Source organism: Bos mutus, chromosome 9 (assembly GCF_027580195.1).
Source record: "Bos mutus isolate GX-2022 chromosome 9, NWIPB_WYAK_1.1, whole genome shotgun sequence".
NCBI lineage: Eukaryota > Metazoa > Chordata > Mammalia > Artiodactyla > Bovidae > Bos > Bos mutus.
In genome coordinates this window covers 15,090,935-15,114,281 of record NC_091625.1, presented here as the reverse complement: position 1 = coordinate 15,114,281, position 23,347 = coordinate 15,090,935, and the positions used below count along the sequence as shown (strand labels likewise).

At 42.4% G+C, this 23,347-nt stretch overlaps 1 protein-coding gene across 3 annotated transcripts in view; it reads left to right on the top strand.

The window, feature by feature from the left end:
* FILIP1 (filamin A interacting protein 1) overlaps positions 1 to 23,347 on the top strand; it is a 223,944-nt gene that overhangs the window by 90,954 nt on the left and 109,643 nt on the right. For all 3 annotated transcript variants that reach the window (XM_005902814.3, XM_070376210.1, XM_014480470.2), the window contains one exon: positions 7,618 to 7,899. In XM_005902814.3, the coding sequence (XP_005902876.1) occupies positions 7,624 to 7,899 (276 nt within the window). In that variant the 5' untranslated portion in view covers positions 7,618 to 7,623. The remainder of the gene's footprint in view (positions 1 to 7,617; positions 7,900 to 23,347) is intronic.

Genomic DNA, 23,347 nt, shown 5'->3' with positions numbered 1-23,347 from the left:
AGAGAATTCTATGCAAAATATTGCTGACTAATTACTATGAAAAGAAGAGAAAGTGTATTTCATGAATTATGTTGGGATAATTTGCTTATTAAGTAGAAGAACCTGTGCCTCAAATAACACTTAAAAAAAAAAAGTTCCAAATCTGATGTGAGTCTTGACTTTCTTGAAAGGATACACACTGAGATGAACCAAAGGCATTCTTGGCTTCGTTCAGAAAGTTTGTTATTTACATGTCTCATGCTTGCAGCCATTAAACTGAAGGGGAGGGGAAAAATTCTCTCTTCTCTCTTTTTAGGTTCTTTGGCTGATATTTATTTATTTATTAAATAATTTTTTTGGGGGGGTGTGGACCATTTTTTTAAAGTCTTGTGTTGAATTTGTTGCAGTGTTACTTCTGTGTTTTGCTTTGGTTTTTTGGCCACAAGGCGTGTGGGATCTTAGTTCCCTAACCAGGGGTTGAACCTGTACCCCCTGCACTAGAAAATGAAGTCTCAACCATCGGACCACATGGGAAGCCCTGCCTTGGCTGGTTTAGTAATGAAATTGATATAAGATAGAATAATTGGAGAAAGAAGCTTCCCTGGTGGCTCAGATGGTAAAGAATCCATCTGCAAAGCAGAACTGTGATCTATCCCTGGGTTGAGAAGATCCCCTGGAGAAGGGAATGGCTATCCACTCCAGTATTCTGGCCTGGAGAAATAGGAGAAAACCAAGTTTAATGTTATATGTACAGTGTATGTGTTTGTTAAGTAGCTTCAACTCCTTTCAACCATATGGACTGTGCCTGCCAGGCTCCTCTGTCCTTAGGATTCTTCAGGCAAGAATACTGCAGTAGGTTGCCATTTTCTCCTCCAGGGGATCTTCCTGACCCAGGAATCGAACCCGAGTCTCTTACCGTCTCCTGCGGTACAGACAGGTTCTTTACCACTGGCCCCACCAGTAGTCCCATGAAAAGCTGAGACTTCAACAGCAGCCAGGTAACTGAACCTTGTATAAAATCTTGAGCTAAGGAAAGGGGTGAGGGTCTGCGGATACGAAGGTGAGGAAGACCATTCACACGAAGGCAGAGGAAAGGTTTGAAAAACAGATTTTGCCGTGTTATCAGTTATGTTTCTTTGGTGAAAAGGTATCTCTGGTGATAGCTCTCCTCCTGGTATAGGCCCCCTTTCCAGTGTAAATTTAGGCAGTTGATGAAGAGGAGGAGAGCTTTACCTGAATCTGCTGGGTTTTGATTGCCTTCAGCTCAAAAAAATCCGTATGCTAAAGTGGCATATTTGGTAGTCATGTATTCTGCCCCCACCAACCAAATACTAAGAGGCCTACAGAGTGCCAGATGCCTTTTCTGTTACCTCCTGCTACCCCTGTGAGCATTAAGGATAGAACTTGGCCAACTCTGACTAAATGTTTACTATTGTTCAGCTCTGGGACTTTTAACACATTAAGTCTGTAATGATCCCTGTTCAGACTGCAATCTGTTTTCATAACCTGTATCCTTAATAATTAGCCTAGTTGCTTCTCAGAAAGGCTTTTAAATGATTGATCATTATACAAGTTCTGCAGCAGGTTAATGATTTCGGAAAGCGTATTTTTGCTTAGCAACCTAATTTCAGTGGCTGTGTGATTTTTGCAAGAGTGCCTATGGAGGAGGACAGATAGATGGATTTCTCCAACTCTGGGATATAAAGTGAAAAAATATTATTTTAGAAAACATTTGTAAAACTTTCTGAGTCATCTGCTTCCCAGGGTAATCCCTCCCCTTCTAATTTGCATCTGTTTAAGAACTTAGGAAAAAGCCATATAGAGAGTAGTTATTCAGAATCACACATGGATTCAAATCCTAGGTCTTCTATTCACTAGGAGTAGCTGTGTGATCCAGAAAAAGATATTTAATCTCTTTAAATCTCAATGACCTCATCTGTAAACTGAGAATAATAGCACCTACTAGTGCTGATGTGAATGTTAATTTTAATGAGATGCTGTATAATGTAAAATGCTTAGCACATTGTTTAACACTTAAGAAACAGTAAGTGAGAGCTGCTAAAATAAGGAAGAGTATGCATACATATGCATCTGACTCTTTGTGCGACCTCATGGACTGTAGCCAACCAGGCTCCCCTGTTCAAGGGATTTTCTAGGCAAGAGTACTGGAGTGGGTTGCCATACCCTGCTCCAGGGGATCTTCCTGTCCCAGGGATTGAATCCAAGTCTCCTGCAACTCCTACATGGACAGGCGGATTCTTTACCACTGAGCCACCTGGGAATCCCAAGGAAGAGTCTAAATATCACTAAATGTGAAACATGAAAGTCTGGAAAGTATTCTTATCTGGATACTTTGTCTTACTGAGAGAATAAAGTGGTTTAAAGTGGATATTATTGAGGGCAGACTTGGTTACACTATGGACAACTTAAGTTTTTCTCCCTCTTACACGCTGTCCATTTCCGTCCTAAAACATTTCTTGACTGGTTTGCTGTCTCTGAGTACTTTTGCAGTTCTGAGATAGAACAGGTGCTGACTGCTGATTTTGTTGTGGAGGTAAAGATAGAAGACCTTATTCAGAGTCTCACCTGGTTCAAATCCTAGGTCTTCTATTCACTAGGAGTAGCTGTGTGATCCAGAAAAAGATATTTAATCACTGGAAAAGGACTAAAAAGGACTAGGATGACTAGGAAAGGACTAAAATCTGTGTGCACGTGTCAAAGCAAAAGTAATTAATGTGACATTTCAGTGTCACAGAGAAAAAAATACTTGTTAAGACAGAATTAACATCACAGGTCTAGCACATGCGATATTTCATCAGCAAAAGTGAATTAGTGTGAAAGAGAATAGAGAACTCAAGCTTTTGACCTGATTAGTGATATAAAACAATTAGATAATTCTAAAATATGTTTCTTTTCTGTAAAAATCCTACAAGTAATTCAATCTATAATCTTCATTAGTTAATGTAATTCTATTAATTCTATAAAGGCTAATAATACTATAAACATTTTATTTAAAAGTATTAATATTGTTGCTGAACTAAACTCGAGTCCACTTGCCCATTGCACAGCAGAGCCAATCTACTGACACCATTTTGTGGTGAAGGAAAGTGCACATTTGTTGCAGGGTCCCACAGCAGAATGGGTGGCTTATGCTCAAAGGACTCAAACTCCCCGATGGCTTTCAGGGAAGGTTTTCCTAAGGTAACATTTGGGGTGAGTGTTGTAGGGTGCATGACTTTCCTCTGGTTGGTTGGTGGTGAGGTAACGGGGTGATGTTTCAGGAATCTTCATCATCAACCTTCTAGTTCTAAACAATCTGGGGTCTACCTGCTGGTCAGCATGTAGTTACCACCCTCCACCTGGGAGTAGGGGGAGATCTTAGTTTCTGCATAACAACTCAAAAATATGTATCAGATTTTCTGTGTGTCCCTTGAGGAGGAGCTAGGATTATGTTTTATTGCTGAATTATTGTTTAAGGTATAATTACTTTTAAAAAAATATTTATTTATCTGGGTCTTAGTTGCAGGACACAGGATCTTCATTGCATCATGTGGGATCTTCCGTTTCAGCTCACAGACTCTTTAGTTGTGGAGTGTGGACTCCAGAGCATGGGCTCAGTAGCTGCAGCTCAAGGGCTTACTTGCTCTGAGGCAGGTGGCATCTTAGATTTCCAACCAGAGATTGAAACTGCTTCCCCTGCAATGCAAGGCAGGCTCCCCACCACTGGAATGCCAGAGAAATCCCTATCATTACTTTTCTAGCTTGACTCTTTGCTTCTGCCATCCCTCAGTTCCCTAATTGGTTGAGTCTGCTCTTTGGCACTCAGAGAAGGCCTAGGACAGAGAAGCCTTTTTTCTACAAACAAGAAATGGGGAACATGAATGGACTTTTGTACCTGGGAAAGCCCCACAGGATCTTGCTTAGCTTTAATATTAGACTGAGATTGTTTAGAAACAATTAAATATAGAATTGCTGTGTGTGCTGTGCTTAGTTGCTCACTCATGTCTGACTCTTTGGAACCCCCTGAACTATAGCCCACCAGGCTCCTCTGTCCATAGGGATTCTCCAGGCAAGAATACTAGAGTGGGTTGCCAACCCCTTCTCCAGGGGATCATCCCGAACCAGGGACTGAACCCTGGTCTGCTGCATTGCAGGTGGATTCTTTACCATCTGAGCCACCAGGGAAGCCCAAGAATACCAGAGTGGGTAGCCTATCACATCTCCAGGGGATCTTCCCAACCCAGGAATCGAACCAGGGTCTTCTGCATTGCAGGCGGATTCTTTACCAACTAAGCTACTGCTGCTGCTGCTAAGTCACTTCAGTCGTGTCTGACTCTGTGCGACCCCATAGACGGCAGCCCACCAAGCTCCCCCGTCCCTGGGATTCTCCAGGCAAGAACACTGGAGTGGGTTGCCATTGCCTTCTCCAATGAGTGAAAGTGAAAGTGAAGTCTCTCAGTCGCATCTGACTCTTCGAGACCCCATGGACTGCAGCCCACCAGGGTCCTCCATCCATGGGATTTTCCAGGCAAGAGTACTGGAGTGGGGTGCCATTGCCTTCTCCGAGCTAAGCTACTAGGGAAGCCCAGATATAGAGTTGGTACTAGGTAAATGCCATTTTCCCATGTGTTTGCAAATATAATTAAGGGCATGTAATATATAGAGAGTTATGCATTAGTCTTATTTTACAAATATCCTAATGCCATAGATCCTATAAAAGATACAGGAAATCCAGGAAAATAAGACATAAGCACATGTTAGAGTCAAATACAAATGTTGTGTGTGATTAAGGCTGTGTATGATTAAGTTTAAAACATTACCACCTTGGGAAATACTGCCTGGAACTTCCATTAACGCGTGTTCTAAATTGAAGTTGTTAGATCAATATTTGATGTTCCATCCCAAAGAGCCTTAAGAGAACATTGTTTTAGATCAAAGAAGTGCACATGTGGCATGGAGTCACGGGGAATCACAATTCAATTTGGGGAGCCCATGTGTCTTAGTTGTGCTGTGTCAGGAGTTAAGTTTGAAACTGTGGGGGAAGAAAAATAATTTTTGCTTTACTCTTCTAAGGTCTTTGGCTGTTATACCCCTGTATTAAAAAGACAGATTAATAGGAGGACACAAATACAAGTTTAATGACATGCGTACCTCCTGTTTACATGGGAGAGACACAGGAAAACCGAGTAACTCTCTGAAATGACCAAGCCATTACCTTATATACCAGCTTCAGCTAAAGGCAAAAGAAAGATGTTGAGCCACTTATGAGAGTTACCAGGAAAGCACAGTAAACAAGGAAAGCATAATAAATTCAGATTTGAGTCACTGCCTTCTGTATCAGTTAAGAGTTTCTAGAGATTTTAGAGTTATAGTTCTCTTCCTGGTATAGCCAGGGAGAAACCCTTACAAATGGAGGCTTTCTTATAAATATAAGTACGTCTTGCTGCTGCTGCTGCTAAGTCGCTTCAATCGTGTCCGACTCTGTGCGAGCCCATAGACGTCAGTCCACCAGGCTCCACCGTCCCTGGGATTCTCAGGCAAGAACGCTGGAGTGGGTTGCCATTTCCTTCTCCAAAATATGTCTTAGGAAAGGGTAATTTCTACCCAGGTTTCAGAGCTTCACAGGTCCCTGTTGTTTCTTAAAAAATAATGAGCTTGAAGTCATCAGTATGCCAAAGAGGTATATTTGGGGGTGGTATAACGTGCTCCCCTTCAAAACTGTCACATCTTTTCATTTTTTTGGCTTGGGACTTAAGTCAACCCACTCTGCCTGCAAACAAGCTGTGATGAAATACAGTAGGTCTGTTCTGAAGTGCTCTGGCTTCCGTTACAAAGAGCATCTATTCTTTGTTCACCAAGGAAGCACAGAGGATGCTCTAAAATTTTAGGACCTAATCACTGAATGAAGCAGAAAACATGGCGCTGGTGTTAAGGACCACTTCTCCGGTTTATAGTCTTCAAAATTAGGGTGCTATAGGAAGTTCACACACACACACACACAAGGGTCCATTTTGTTGTAAGGGTTCCATTCAAAAAAGGAGCATGAATGTAGATTTCAAGATTTCTTAGAAGAATTAAGTGTTCGCTATCTAAAAGGAAACATCACGCTGTGTGTTTATTTTTCTATTATAAGCCTGGCGTTTTGAAAAGCTTTTCTTGGTTTCTTAACTATGGTTGGGTTCATAAAGGAAATTTACTTCCAGAAAAGAAATCTCTATTTTATCTGGAATGGGTAATGAAAACCTTGCTGCTGAGCTGTTCAAGGGAAGAACTATTTATACTGTGAGTTTTAAATAAACCCATGCACTAAGCTCCTATATTTAAGGATTTAGGCAAATTTTGTAGTACAGCCCCCAGGATATCAGAGGGATCTTCCCTGAATTTAGATTAGAGGCCTTGCCTTTGAGCTCAGTGTGTTTGTTTGCAATGTATCTGTTAATCAAGTTCTTTTGCTTAGAGACTGCATAAACATTCAAAATAGAATGACTCAAGTGAGTTCCCCATGGACAAATTAATTGCTGTTTTGTTTTTTTCTTTATTTTACCTCAGCATATTTTTTAAAAATCTTGATTTTGAAGGTGGTCTTTTCCTCCCAATCCTTTGTACTTTTATTACTGTAAAATGACTGACATTAGAAAAGAACAGCAACAACACTCAATTTTGAAAAAGAGTTCATGGAAAAGTAGAGTCCCATATCACTAAAAACTACCCCACCCTCTTCCCTTGGCGTTTCCCCTTTTCTCTCTTCACTTCAAGTCCCCTCCCCCGACTCCATGTGGCTTTTTCTGCATATTGTGACTTCTGACTTGTTCTTGGCAGGGTTTGAGGTTTGCATTTTCTGATAGATAATTTAGAATCACTTAAAAAAGTAAACTTTTTATGTTACAAAAACCTTGAGATTCACAGAATTCTTGCAAAGATAATACTGGGGGATCCCATAGACCCCACACCCAGTTACCTCTATAATTAAAACCTCATCTTACTATGGTACATATGTTATAATTGATGAACAAATAGTGATGCATTATTATTGACTAAAGTCCATGTTTTATTCATGTTTCCTCAATTTTCCCCTAATGTCTTTTTTCCGTTTCAGGATCCCATCCAGATGCCACATTACATCATTTAGTTGTCATGTGCCCTTAGCTTCCTCTTGGCGGTGACAATTATTCAGATTTTCCTTGTTTTCCATGACCTGATTAGTTTTAATCATCACGGGTCAGGCATTTTGAAGTGTTCCTCAGTTGGGACGGGTCTGATGTTTTTCTCATTATTAGCCCTGGGTCATGTTTTGGGGAAGGGCGACCATAATAGGTAAAGTGTCATTGTTATCCCAGCCTATCGAAGATACCTACCATCAGCGTGAATTAGCGCTGCTTGACGTTGATCCCTATTACTCGGCTTCGGATGTTTGTGACGTTAGAATCACGTTTTCATTTTCCTCTGAAGACTGGTCCAAGTATTTTCCTGAAGTTTCTAATGATGTGATCATTAAAGCTATAAGGAAGCTGACTGGAGATTGATCTCCTGGTTTTTCTTTCTTGGTGACGTTTTAAAGCCGCTATTCATTTCCAAGCAGTCAGGCAAAAATCATTTCAGTGGTGGTAAAGACATCTTCTCTTTTCTCATGTGCTGTAGGTGGGAATGCGATCCCGAAACCAGGGCGGTGAAAGTTCATCCAACGGGCATGTCTCCTGCCCCAAGACCTCCACCATCAGCAACGCTGCTGATAAAAGTCTCTCAGAAGACACGAAAAAGAAGAACAAATCCAACAGAAAGGAGGAGGATGTCATGGCTTCGGGAACTGTCAAACGACACCTAAAACCATCTGGAGAAAGTGAACGGAAAAGTAAGAAATCCTTGGAGTTGTCCAAGGAAGATCTCATCCAGCTACTCAGTATAATGGAAGGGGAGCTACAGGTAGAGTCAAATTTTCTCAGTTGTTGTGTTTTTCGTTTGAAGCTGTAAAATAAGAGACCGTGAACCTGTCTCCCTCCTTGGATTGTGAACTTCGTGGGGAAGTGAATGTTTTTCTTGTTCATTCCTAAACCCCTAGTGCCTGGCGCAAGTTTCACTGAATACATTCTTGTTGAATGAACGGATAAATGGATAGAGCTGATTTCAATGTCAAGCTTCTCTAGAAGCAGAAAATTTTTTCATGACATTTTTTTGTTTTTGAGCTTTTTAATTTGCGTGGGGGTAGAGCTGAGTAACAATGTTGTGATGAACAGTGAAGGGACTCAGCCATCCATACAGAATGTGTCCATTCTCCCCCAAACTCCCCTCCCATCCAGGCTGCTACGTAACACTGAGCAAAGTTCCACGTGCTATACAGTAGGTCCTTGTCAGTTGTTCATTTTAAATACAGCATATGTACACAACCACACTAAGCTCCCTAATTACATGACGTGTTTTTGGTAATAATTTACTAACAGCATTTGGTAGTAGGTAATCAATGAGGTTATCTAATTTAGGGCCACTGGCTATGATTGCAAACTGAGGAAAAGTCATGATTCTTGTTTTTTTTAAGTTATTTTTATTTATTTATGGCTGCTCTGGGTCTTTGTTGTGATTGCAGGCTTTTCTCTAGTTGCATCGAGGGAAGACTATTCTCCAGTTTTGGTGAGTGGGCTCCTTGTCGCAGTGGCTCGCGGGCTCTAGGGTGAGCAGGCTTCAGAAGTTGTGGCATACCGGCTTAGTTGTTCTGAGGCATGTGGAATCTTCCTGGACCAGGAATTGAACCCGTGTCCCCCGCACTGGCAAGTGGATTCTTAACCACTAGACCACCAGGGAAGTCCAAATTCATGACTCTTAGAAGGCAGCTGCTGCTGCTGCTAAGTCACTTCAGTCGTGTCCGATTCTGTGTGACCCCATAGACAGCAGGTCACCAGGCTCCCCCGTCCCTGGGATTCTCCAGGCAAGAACACTGGAGTGGGTTGCCATTTCCTTCTCCAATGCATGAAAGTGAAAAGTGAAAGGGAAGTTGCTCAGTCGTATCCGACTCTTTGCGACCCCATGGACTGTAGCGCACCAGGCTCCTCCGTCCATGGGATTTTCCAGGCAAGAGTACTGGAGTGGGGTGCCATCGCCTTCTCCGCTTAGAAGGCAGAGCTAAGATCAGTTGTTACTTTTGCTTTTTTCTAGGAGGTAGGGGAAAAGAGAGATGAAGAGACAGAGGGAAGAAGAGAGGGAGAGAGAAAGAGAAGGAAATTTCATTTAAAGCAGTCTTACACTTTTCTCATTTTGGGGGTGACTCTCAGCTTTAATTTTCTACAGCGTCATAGGAGTTGAGATGCACTCAAGTAAGCAGAACATAATGCTGTGAAAACCTAATCCTTCCACAAAGCATTTTCAACTCTATTATCTCATTTGATCTCAATAAAAATGTGGGTGTCATTATCTATAATTTATAATGAGGAAACAGGCCAAGAAGGGTTAATGGGTTGGCCAGATGTCATCTTAGGCCTTCTGATGCTTGATCCTGGGCACTTAATACTGCCCATCCTCCCGCCTTCTGTGGCTGCCAGGTCCCCCATTAAGAGAATGTTTTTAAGCACTTAAAAGGGAGCTGGGATTCTCCTGAGTTTCTGAACCCTGGAAAATTATATTTCTGGAAGTGGGAAAACAATAACTTTTTTTTTTTTTTTTTTTGAGGAGAGGATGACTTAAGAGTGAGGTTGCTGTTTTCCTTCTTGTTTTTGTTAGGCTCTTAGCTTGCCTAAGCCTCGAGGGGAACACTAACAATTGAATGAGATGAAGCCTTTGTTTGGTGCCCTTAGTACCAGACATATTATTTGCAACTTACCCTAAACAAGGGGATCTGATCTGTTCCTGTTCTAATCTGTGTGTGCCCTCAGATAAGGAAACCCCTGGGGTAAAGAGAAATAGAAAACATGCAAAACTCAAATTAAAAACAATCGAGCATGCTTGAGCTTACCATTTATGGGCTGAGAAAAATCACCTTTGCATTTCAAAGCAAAAGATGAAATTTTCCAGAGCACCACCATTACTAAAAATAGCTTCACCACTGCCAGAAATGTGGTTATTATTCAGCCTATTAATGTTTATTGTGTCAGGAGACAGAATATATTAGTCCAAATTTTTAAGCTGCCCCCAGAATACAGCTATTGACCTGAGTGGGAGATACAACATAATCTAAGAAATCATTACAAAGGAATGTCATCAGCTTATTTCTTCCAGATCTGGTGGCTTATGTGAAGCTTATGGTTTTTCTAGACTCTAATAATTTCTGTAGAAAGGCTGTTATATCATGGTAGACTGTGGACTGTATTTAGTTGGTGGTATAGCCAGATATAGTTCTAGAGCCTGGATATGCAAAATAAAAGTCCACACACCTGGGACAAAGAAATTAGTCAGAAGGCTACAAAGAAGTGCATTTTGCTCTCCCTTAACCTTTGTGAATACAGGATACCTTACCTTACACAAGATGTATTCCTGAGCAGCAATAAATAAGGAAAGAGTGTAAGATATTTGTAGGAGAGGCAGTGGAGGAAAAGAGAAATGAACTTGATATTGTAAGGAATGCCATGGTGAATTCATTTGCAAAGCAAGTAATCCATCCCCCATGTGCATTGCTATGCACACACATGTAAACATAAGTACATGCACTTGTAAATGTAGATTTCACAATACTAGACTCCTTAAAAATGAGAGTGTTCCGTTATTTAGAGCTCCTGTCACAGGAGGGTGAGTGTGTGTTGTAGCTGAGAGTGGGAGGCAGTTGGCATCAGCAAATGTGAGTGGGCTGGTGGAAATGTGAGAGCTACGTAGCAGGTTTGCCACACTAGAGACAAGGGGGAATAAAAAAGGTCTATCTGAAAAAAGATCTGGTGCTGAAAGAGAGGCAGAGAGTTTAGGGACCCACAGCTCAGGCCTGTGTGCTCTGCAGCTTGATGAGTATTTTATGAGCTTTTAGCGAGTTGTCTCCCAGAGCTTCAAAGGCTACCTATCACCCTCCCTTTATGAAGCAGCTGTGAAATGACTCAAACACCTTCCTCTGCAGGTGGTGGTCCAAGATTCTATAAAGTATCAGGGCTGACAAGCAGCTCTGAGGTGTCTGCTCACCTCCTTTATATTACAAATGTGAAACTGACACTCAAATGAGTTAGGTGACTTGCCCAAGATGGCACCGCAATTTAGTTAACATTTACTCCAAATCTAGCTTCCCTTTCTCTCAGTCCAGTGTCCCTCCTTTAATAGTCTTTTCCAATCAGAGGATGTGAAAGTGGGGTATCCAGGGCCTTTATATTTATTCTTCTGTCTCCAGGATTTCTTTCAAGTAGACTCACTAAGAGGTGCAGGTTTGATGCTTGGGTCAGGAAGATCACCTGGAGGAAGGCATAGAAACCCACTCCAGTGTTCTGGAGAATCCCATGGACAGAGGAGCCTGGTGGGCTACAGTCCATGGGGTCGCCAAGAGCTGGACATGACTAAAGCGACTTCTGTTGCCTGTAGGAGATGTACCTTGGAAGTGACTTGCAGGCAAAGGAGGAGATGCAGTTTCACTCATACGCTTCATGCCAATTTTCTCTTTGTCAAACTTCCTTGTGATCTCTCTCAATCTCTTCATCTCTGCAGCCAGGGTTCTGAACACTACCAACAATTTTCTGTTTTCTGGTATCAGTGCTCCTTGGCCTTTGGAATCTGTTGTATGTAATCTGTGGGAATCTGTTGAATCAACCTTATAGACAGAACGACCTTTATTGTTAGCGCTGGCTTTTTGCAAAATTTGCAAACTTGCTGGGTTTTCCTTGTTGTTGTTGCTGTTTGTCTGCTTGCTTTTTGCCAGTAAGGAGGTGTCCAGGGAACTCCTGAAGTTCACCCTAAAGGTGTACGTTAGAAATGGAGTTGCCCCTCGCAGGGATTTTTGCATTTTAAGGAGTCTTGTCTGGAACTGGTGATGTCATGCCCCTGGTCGTCAACAGGGACAGCCTTCCAGACTTTTCAAGCCACACCTTAGCAGATGCAAGCTTGTCATTTCAGCACAATGTCAGACGGCATTGCCTGCATAGAAGCAGCTGGAATAGTTTCCATGATTACACTTCTGTCCTCGACTGCTTCCAGTAACATGTACTTTCTAATAAATTGAAACATTTTTATTTCTCTGGGTGAAAAACTGGTTACATATTTCCCAGACTAAACTGAAAATAATGAAATAGTACTCCCAGGCCATCATTTGGGCATTATGATTAATTTCCCCTTGTATTTGTCCAAAAATAGCACTTTTAAGAAGCCAGTCAATTTGGCTGAACTAAAAACAACCAAAGTTCAAAGGAAATAGTACTCACATCAAAAAGCCATAATACAGAATACTTGGCAGAAGGATATTCTTGTAGGATAATTCAAAAAGAGAATACTAATTATTTTTCTTGATGTAAAAAATAGCTAGCTTTTTTATACAGTAAATTTCCTTGACATAGCCACTCAAATACTGTTAGAAAAACAAAACTCAAATTGGGTTTCATCATTTTTTTCCCTCTTGTCTATGTAGGTAGTTCTCTTCTACCTGTGTATAAGGAGGCTCAGAGAATAGGCTTATTAGATAATGTAATTTGACAAGGCACCCCTGAAACAGTGCACCTCAGATTGGGACTTAAACCCATGTCCTGGGACTCAGACCTGGGCAAAACGCTGCATGGGACTCCAACCCACTGTCATTTAATTGGGATCACTCACCTGCTGTCTGGACTTACTGAGGCTCAGGTGCTTTGTGTCCCAGCGTAGAAGGAATTCAGCAAGAGGCAAAGTGATAGAAAATATATAGATTTATTAGTATAGGTTTCTTGTAAGAGACGCAAGTGGGCAGGTTGGGGAGCTCTGCCCTGAGGATTAAGTGGGCTACAGTTTTATAGTCAAAGGAAGCGGGGAAGGGGGAAGATCACTTTCTTCAAGGAGTGAGGCTTCTAGATACGAAGGAGGAGCTAGGGATCAGACAGGAGAGACAGGAGAGTGTCTGACCCTATGAGGTCAAACTAGGATTTTCATTGTTGCTGTTCAGTCACCAAGTTGTGTCTGACTCCTCGTGACCCCATGGACTACAGCACTCCAGGCTTCCCTGGCTCTCACCATCTCCCAAGTTTGCCCAAGTTCATATCCGTTGAATCGGTGATACCATCCAACCATCTCATTCTCTGTTGTCCTCTTCTCTTTCTGCCTTCAATCTTTCCCAGCATCGAGATCTTCTCCAATGTGTTGGCTGTTCGCATTGGGTGGTCAAAGTATTGGAGCTTCAGCTTCAGCCTCAGTCCTTCCAATGAGTACTCAGGGTTAATTTCCTTTAAGATTGACCGGTTTGATCTCCTTGCTGTTGAAGGGACGCTCAAGAGTCTTCTCCAACACCACAGTTTGAAAACATCAATTCTTCAGCATTCTGCCTTCTTTATGGTCCAGCTCTCACATCGGTACATGGCAGCTGGAAAGGCCATTCCCTTGACTATACAGGCCTTTGTCGGCAAAGTGATGTCTTTACTTTTTAACGCACTGTCTAGGTTTGTCATAGCTTTCCTGCCAAGAAGCAGTTGTCTTCTAATATCATGGCTGCGATCACCATCTGCAGTGATTTTAGAGCCCAAGGAAGGAAACTTGTCACCGCTTCCTCCTTTTCCCTTTCTATTTGCCATCTCTTGATGGCAAATAGACTGGATGACATAATCTTATTTTTTTTAACATTGAGTTTTAAGCTGGCTTTTTCATTCTCCTCCTTCCCCCTCATTAAGAGGCTCTTTAGTTCTTTTTCACTTTCTGCCATTAGAGTGGTATCATTTGTATTCAAATCAGTAGAAGCGTGGTGACATTTTTCTTCCATCTAGCATAACTCATACTTTTATTTTTGGCTTTATAGTTAAGCAAGGCTGTTTCATTCCATGACATTCCAACAGTTTTCTTGAGTGATCATTAACTTATAGTGGTCTTCCAAGTTTCCTAGGTTTCCCTCTCTATCTATTGTCCCCTCCTGGGACTTCTGTAGCTACCCGTGTAATAACCACCATTGTTGTTCAGTTGCTCAGTCGTGTCTGATTCTTTATGACCCCATGGACTGCAGCGTGCCAGGCTTCCCTGTCCTTCATCAACTCCTGGAGCTTGATCAAACTCATGTCCATTGAGTGGGTGATGCCATCCAACCATCTCATCATCTGTTGCCCCCTTCTCCTCCTGTCTTCAGTCTTTCCCAGCATCAAGGTCTTTTTCAACGAGTCGGCTCTTTACATCAGATGGCTAAGTATTGGAGCTTCAGCTTCAACATCAGTCCTTCCAATGAACATTCAGGACTGAATCCCTTTAGGATTGACTGGTTGGATCTCCTTGCAGTCCAAGGGACTCTCAAGAGTCTTCTCCAACACCACAGCTCAGAGACATCAATACCATATTCTATCCCTATCACCACCACTCCCCTGGGCTTTGGTGTTTGCCAGGCTGAGTCAGAGGCAATCACACCACACACCGAGAAATCTGCCTTCATTTGGATGCCTGGCAGAAGAAGTTGTATTTCCAAGGTAATTTATGAAATCGATAATATGCTTGTGGATTGTTAGATGTTTCCTCTATTCTCTCCTTTGGGGGTTCCAGCCATTTTCTTTATTGTTCACTTTCTCTCTTTTTTTTTAACCCCTCTCCTACCTACTATAGGTGATCCCTCTGTCCACTCTCTTTTTCTCACCAACAGAGTTTATTCACTCTTAGTGAAAGTGAAGTCACTCAGTCATGTCTGACTCTTTGCGACCCCAGGGACTGTAGCCTGCCAGGCTCCTCCATCCATGGGATTTTCCAGGCAAGAGTACTGGAGTGGGTTGCCATTTCCTTCTCCAGGGGATCTTCCTGACTCAGGTATCAAACCCAGGTCTCCCAAATTGCAGGCAGACACTTTACTGTCTGAGCCACTAGGGAAGCCAGTCATTCTTAGGGCTTTAATTAACTAATTTAAAATCGATTGATCTTGCAATATTTAAGAAACATTGCACTACTGGAAGCCTGAAAAATGCAAAAGTGAGTAATAATAATACACGTAGCTAAAATTTGATGAACTCCTGCTATGTGCCAAGCATGGTTTTTGGCATGGTTTTTCCTCATGGCAGTCATGAGGAAAGAGCTCATGATCTGGTAGGACAGATGAGAATGTATATTTTTTGGGGTAGCTGCAATGCAAATTGCTGTTGTCGTTGTTCAGTCACCAAGTCTCCTGGTGCTGTTGTTCAGTCATCAAGTCGTTCCTGACTCTTTGCAACCTTATGGACGGCAGCATGCCAGGCTTCCCTGTCCTTCACCGTCTCCTGGAGTTTGCTCAGATTCATGTCCATTGAGTTGGTAATACGATCTCACTATCTCTTCCCCTGCTGTAAAGCATATTAGGGAGTACAAACATGGGAAAGATTGTGAAAATCCCAGGAGATGAGTTAAGAAAAGCTTCACTGAAGAATTAGATCTCCAAGAATTGTAGGTCTTGGACAGGCACAGAGGAGCATAGGAACTAACTTGGCAGAATCAAACAGACAGCAGGTGGACAAGTATGGGTCATGTTCATTGTGAATGGTCTCCCATCTGTGGAGAAGTATTTGGTGGAAGTAAAACTACAGCTCTATTTGGAGACCACAAATAAGGCATCTGAAAAACAACAGTCAGAAGGTGTGAGGATCCCAGAGGAGTGGAGGATGCAGAAGCCAAAGGAGTCAAGATTGTCAAGAAGAGGAAAGAAATTGTGTCAGTCAAATCAACAGAGAATTTCAGCTGGATGTGATTGAAAGGTGTTTGTTGGGTTTATGGGTCTGGAGGTCATTGGGAACATTTGCTGGAGAAGTTTCACTGAGTGTAAGTCTATTGTCAGTGGTTTGAGAAGTGAAGGGAAGTTAAAGAAATAGAGTAACATGTTCTAATGAAAATCCATGAATTTTTGTCTTGAAGAGTTAATCGGATCTTTTTTTTTTGGACCTAGGCAAATAAGCCACAATACCCTTCTCTTTCACACTGTAGTAAATCATTTGTCTGGCACAGAGTATGCCGTTAGTACATTTGTTGACCTCCTGCTTTGAAATCACCATGTTGCTTTGCTCTACTTCTGGGCTTTAAGTGAGACATGGGAGTATTAAAAAGTAAAAGACTGAAACAGTGTGACTTGAATGAAAAATTCTGCGGGGAAATGTTTGGTACTTGACCTTATTAGCATTAACTCTGAGCTGTAGCTTACTCCCTGCCTGTGTACGTGCATGCCAAGTCGCTTCAGTCGTGTCTGACTATAGCCCACCAGGCTCCTCTGTCCATGGGATTCTCCAGGCCAGAACACTGGAGTGGGTTGCCATTGCCTCCCCCAGGGGATCTTCCCGACCCAAGGATTGGAACCCACGTCTCTTGCATCTCCTGCATTGGCAGGTGGGTTCTTTACCACTAGCGCCACCTGGGAAGCCCCCCTGTCTGTGTACTTCCCACTTTCTGGGCTGTTGTGGTGGCTACAGTCAGCCAATGTAGATATTATTTGGAAAACCTTAGGTAATGAAGGAGGAGAACGATAGAATGGTAGCTAGAAGGAAACTCAAGTGAAGGGAGTATTTTGAATGATGAAACAGACTTTACTGTGTTTTGTGGGTTAAAGGGTTATGGGACCAAAAAGGAGCAGGGTCAAAGATACAGCAAACAGCAAGGATTTGTGATGAACCAAAGTCTTAAAGGAGGCAGGAGGGAGGGAATTAAAAGTATGGTTTGGAGGCTGACCTTGGGGTTTGCCGTTGAAAAGTAGGGTGAGACTTCCTCTTCTGTGACAGAGAGAAGGAAGAAGAATGGGTGGGGATAAATACACCATTTGTAGAGGAAGGGTGGGCAACTGAGGGAGATGTGCCCAAAGCCTCAATTTTCACAGCAAGGAAAAGACAAAGTGCTATGCTACTGAAAGCAACAAGACCGGACCCAAGCCATGGTCTTAAGGATAATGATGTACAGTTGCATTGCTACCCAGGGGAGTGTTAGCGGAAGGAGATTGTGGACAAACAGGAATCCTAACGAGTGGAGTTGAGGACTCAGCCAGCAGAAGGACCGGGTGTGTGCAGTGGACTAGATGCCCGAGTGTACAGGGGCGCTGTAGCTTATAGCTCTGGATCTGGGGCTGAAGTCGTCCCCGTGGATGCAGTGGAGAGACAGAAGTGAAAGGAAGTGGCGTGTGTTGGCGAGACGGCGTCCAGCAAGGAAGCAACATTGGGAAGAGTGAGCACGTCCAGGGGAAGACGGGCCAGAGAGGGCTGGAAAGATGAAGCTGGGCTATTAGCACCTAAATTTTCTGTCCGGTGTGGGTTTTACTAATGTACAGTCTTGGGTGAGGTCCTGGAAGTGGAAGTGAAGGCAATTGGAATGAATGAGGTCAAGGAATGGTGAAGTTAGGGTATTGGCTATGAGTGTTGAAACCTCCGAGGATGATGGTGGGATTTGGGAGAGCTAGTCTGTATCATGTAGTAAGTATGAGGGTTGGGGAGCAGAAGGTCAGCAGATAATTGCTGCCAGACTATTTTCTGTAAAGTGCTTCTCTGATCGTGTCATGCAGGTGCTTAGGAATTTACAAGAGATCTCTAGACCCTATCAGATTGAAATCTAAATTGATCAGACTGGTCTGTAAAAATCTATTTATTAACAGGCTTCCCGTTAACCGTGAAAGCTTATCTTTTATATTCCTTAACTTGACCCTGCCTATCAAACCAGGCAGTCTTCAATTGTCCCCCTGCCCTGATCTAGACACTCACATGTACAATCTCAAATACTATTACCTCCCCTGGCTTCTCTATATTTATCGACCTTAAGACTACTTACAGAACAGATACTGAAGATCTTTACGAAAACTGAGGAGGACATGTATTGTCCTTGTTCTATCCTACACTTCCCTCATGTACTAGTCAATACTCCTGTTTTTCCTTTTTAAATTAAAGATTTAAATTTTTTATAGCAGTTTTGGGATCACAGTAAAATTGAGAGGAAGGTACAGTGATTTTCATACATGCCCTCTGCCCCACCCCACAGGCATACCCTCCCGTATTATCAACATCCCCCAGTACGGTTGGGCATGTTACACTTGATAAATCTACATGGACACATTGTAACCACCCAAGGCCTGTAGTTTACCTTAGGGCTCACCTTTGGTGTGTGCGTTGGTTTGGAAAATGTATGATGATATGTGGGTCTCCCAGGTGATGCTAGTGGTAAAGATCCTGCCTGCCAATGCAGGAGTACAGAGATGTGGGTTTGGTCCCCGGGTTGGGAAGATCCCCTGGAGGAGGGCACGGCAACCCACTCCAGTATCCTTGCCTGGAGAATCCTATGGACAGAGGAGCCTGGCAGTCTACAGTCCATGGGGTCACAAAGAGTCAAACACAACAGAAATGACTTAGCATGCATGATGTTACGTATCTACCATTATTAGCACCTTACAGAATATTTTCTCTGCTCTAAAAATTCTCTGGGCTCCACCTATTCATCTCTCCCCCAATCTTACACTAATTTCTCTTAGTTCCCATCACATACAGATTTCCCACGTGTTTTATGTACTTACTTATATCTGTTGCCTGAAACAGCTTGAGAGAAGGGGTTGTGTCTTCTGCTTCTTTCCTGAGCCTCATTGCACCTAGAAAAGGGCTGGACATCATTGTTTATCTACTGTTAACTAATGATCGTTCTCAGAATATCCTAATATTTGTACGTCCTGTGAGGCAGTCATAAGATTATTTTTTTAATGTCTGCAAAATACTTTGAACTATATAAAGCGTGAGTTCTTAGTATACACAGTGTTATTGATTTAATAGTAATGGTCCCAAATGTTTATGATATTCCTACTACAATACTATGACTCTACCTTTCTGTCATCTTTAACAAGAGATTTCATAACTCCACTGGGGATGCTAATCGTCAGTTCAGATGGAATTACCAAAAGCACCCAAGCATGATAGGCTTATCCTACAAGAGTGCCGTTTATCATTTCTTTCTTTAGAGATGGCTTTTCTTTTCCTGAGTTCCATTTGTCACATGGTAGGACTTCCCATAGAATCTCTGCACTTCTGAAGAATGAGGTTTTTAGTTCCTCTGCTGGCTTTTGAAATTGATGACTCACCTGTACTTAATAAGCTCCATATTTAGAATCTGGGGCTGAGGTCACTCTGAGAAAGGCTGCCCAGTGAAATCTTACACCACTAAAATGGTCAGCATGCTGAGAATGGTATGTCTTTGCTAAGTTTAGGAGGCAGCAAAGAGATAGGTTGCTCTCTGATTAAAATCAGGACCAGATATGATCTTTGTTGAATGTGATGGTTCAGAATCTCATGTATCCAGTAGTATTGTTAGTATTTTGGCAAAGAGCTTTGGCCGCTGGTTTTCATTGTTAGGCAGAATATTTTTAGTGTTCCTATTAGAATCAGAAATTTGCCTTCTCTGCAGTGAGAATAAGACCCTCATTGATGCTATAGGGGAGGAGCATGATTTTATGAGAAATGTAAAAAAAAAAATTAATAAAGAAAATGCCCTGTAAAATAAATCTTTTATTATTTATGACACTCTGGACATTGGGAAATACTATACAGGAGTAATATGTGAAAGACACAGAATTCTCCTATAAATGACTATAGCCTGTATTTTTTTTCAGTGAAACTGACCTCATTTGTAAACAAACTACATCTTAATATCCAACTCACCTATGTAAATATTTCTCAATTACTTGGAGTATGTTCTCCAGTGAAATCAGAGTTTGTATCAGTTCAGTTCAGTTCAGTCACTCAGTCATGTCCGACTCTTTGCGACCCCATGAATCACAGCACACCAGGCCTCCCTGTCTATCACCAACTCCCAGAGTTCACTCAGACTCACGTCCATCGAGTCAGTGATGCCATCCAGCCATCTCATCCTCTGTCGTCCCCTTCTCCTCCTGCCACCAATCCCTCCCAGCATCAGAGTCTTTTCCAATGAGTCAACTCTTCACATGAGGTGGCCAAAGTACTGGAGTTTCAGCTTTAGCATCATTCCTTCCAAAGACATCCCAGGGCTGATCTCCTTCAGAATGGACTGGTTGGATCTCCTTGCAGTCCAAGGGACTCTCAAGAGTCTTCTCCAACACCACAGCTCAAAAGCATCAATTCTTCGGCGCTCAGCCTTCTTCACAGTCCAACTCTCACATCCATACATGACCACAGGAAAAACCATAGCCTTGACTAGACGGACCTTTGTTGGCAAAGTAATGTCTCTGCTTTTTAATATGCTATCTAGGTTGGTCATAACTTTCCTTCCAAGGAGTAAGCGTCTTTTAATTTCATGGCTGCAGTCACCATCTTCAGTGATTTTGGAGCCCCAGAAAATAAAGTCTGCCACTGTTTCCCCATCTATTTCCCATGAAGTGATGGGACCAGATGCCATGATCTTCATTTTCTGAATGTTGAGCTTTAAGCCAACTTTTTCACTCCCCACTTTCACTTTCATCAAGAGGCTTTTTAGTTCCTCTTCACTTTCTGCCAGATCACTGTAATGAGAAAAATGCATTGAATGGAGTAGGATTTGGGGCATAATATATGTGTGATTCCAGGAAAGATGTCAGTTAGAATACTGACAGGTCAGAAGTTCAGGGGAGAGATCAGGTCTAGACCTGTGGTGTCCCAAAGAGCTTTTTATGAAGAAGGAAATGTTTTATATCTATTCTGTCCTATATGGTAGCCACTAGCCACAGGGGGCTTTTCAGGATTTGAAATATGGCTAAGATGGCTGAAGAACAGAAATTTAAACTTTATTTAATATAATTAATTTAAATAGCCACATGTAATGGCTGCATCACGGAAATGGGGCAACAGACAGGGCCCTCACCTGGAGAGATAGTCGTTGAAGCCAAGGGATAGAGAATAAAAGAAAAAGTCAAGTCCAAAGACAGACACTGCCTTAGAGAACAACTATGATTAAGACGGCATACAATATGACAGTTCAATGTAACTCAAAGCAATTGCTTTGCATAGTTAACTTGGTAACAAGGCCATCATTCACATGAAACCTATACAGTGGACTTCACTGGAAACCACTCATTTGCTTTGTCTTGTCATCCTGATGCACTGCAAGGCATGGATATATTTATATATCTAATCCAATTGCAAATAGAAATTAATAATAGATATTGCTAAATAAATTACTGCATGGCAAATTAAAAAAAAAAAGATGGGGAGAGAGAAAAGAACTGGCCAAAAACGAAGCGAGGGCATGATTAAAGTTAAAGGAAGACAGACCTCAACCACCTGAACCTGATGCCTTGTGGGTGCCAAGGAGAGCACTTCAGGAAGAAGACTTAGAGCGCAGCCCTTTATTGAGCCAGCATTCAAAAGGTGCAGCTTTAAAGGAATGGTGAGTGTTGGTGTCAGATTGCTGGTGTCTGGAAAGTGCTTGGGCCGGCTTTGCTCTTGACAAGTTTGTTGATGGGGAAAGATGGTGGGGCTGGCTATCGAGATAGTAGGGATGGGGGAGGCTTATTGTTTGTTTTGTTCTGTCTTGGAAGGGAACACCTAAACAGGTTTGTATTGTTAGACACAGATGTCTTCCCCAAATATTCCCCCCACAACGCCGTCCCTTGCTCCTTTGATTCATAACTCCCGGATGCTCTGGTCTTCTCTCTTACTTACACCATGGAGGTCTTCTCAAGTTCTCTCCATCCTCCCCCATCTCCACCCTTCACCTTCCCCTTCTCCCCTTCCCCTTCATGCAGAGAGAAAAGGAAAGTGAAGTCGCTCAGTCATGTCCAACTCTTTGGAACCCTATGGACTGCAGCCTACCAGGCTCCTCCCTCCATGGGATTTTCCAGGCAAGGGTACTGGAGGGGGTTGCCATTTCCTTCTCCAGGGGATCTTCCCAACCCAGGGATCAAGCCTGGGTCTCCCGCATTGCAGGTAGACAGTTTACCATCTGAGCCACCAGGGAAGTCCTCACTGAGAGAGAAGTATCCTTTTATATCAAGGTTAGTTCAGTTGACTTGATCCTACCTTCTTCCCAGATTGATTTATACACCTCTTTCCCCTCCCTGCTCCCATCCCCGAATCTCCCTCTCTGCCTTCCCACGATCTGCAACTTGTTGGGGGCATGACCACTTTCCACATAAGAGGAGCTGAAATAACCAGAGTTCCTGGGCTTCTTTAGACATGGAATTGTTGTCCGTCAGCATGGTCTCCATCCCCCAGGGAGTCTGCACGTGGAATATTTAGGTCATTTATTTTCCAGTCTTCTCCTGACTACATGCCTACTCCCTTTTCTCCTTCCATCCTATCCAGGTTCCAATGTCCTCACATAGATACATTCACCTCCATCATTTTCTATCTCGCTTGATTATTTTTAACAAAACTTCTGCTTGTCCATATTTTTCTTTTTATAAACAATCTTAAATTATAAATTCCTAGAGGATAGACTCTGTAAAGCACTTGATAAATGCTTTTTGAAAATGACTTTTTGTCCCAATTGGGAAATGTAGTTTGTTTTTTTTTTAAGTGGATTACTATTTTAATTTTTTTTTTCCTAAAAGTATTTCATGTAAAATCCTGGCTTTGGCAGAACCTTCAGCATAGTGCTCAAGAGTGAGGGTATTCCAAGGAAGCATCAGGTGATAGCGGACTTTGTGGTTTTGTTTTCTACCTTTCATGGTACCTGTGTTACTTTATGCACTTTCTCACTGGATGTGCAGGCCAATACTAGTGGCAGAACCGTCCCTCACTTGGGGACCAGATGGTACCCTGAAAACCCCATTGTCCTCAGCCCCTTATTGCTAGGTGAAAGGGTCTGGCATATCCTTTGACACGTTTCAGTCTCTCCTCCCCCCACAAAAAAAGTATATAAAGAGGTGGATAGTGTTTCATTATACTAGTGTGTTCACTTTGGTGTATGTTTAAAACTTTTTATAGTCAGATCTATGGCTTTTCCAGTGGTCATGTATGGATGTGAGAGTTGGACCATAAAGAAGGCTGAGCATGGAAGAATTGATGCTTTCGAACTGTGGTGTTAGAGAAGACTCTTGAGAGTCCCTAGGACAGTAAGGAGATCAAACCAGTCAATCCTATAGGAAATCATCCCTGAATATTCATTGAAAGGACTGATGCCGAAGCTGCAGCTCCAATATTTTGGCCACCAGATTTGAAGAGCTGAATTGTTGGAAGACCCTGATGCTGGGAAAGATTGAAGGCAGGAGAAGGGGACGACAGAGGATGAGATGGTTGGATGGCATCACCGACTCAATGGTTTGAGTAAACTCAGGGTGATGGTGAAGGACAGGGAAGCCTGGCGTGCTATAGTCCATGAGGTTGCAGAGTTGGACACGACCTAGCCATCGAACAACAACATAAAATGAAGTTAAAGAAATGAATAAATGACAACGAAATAG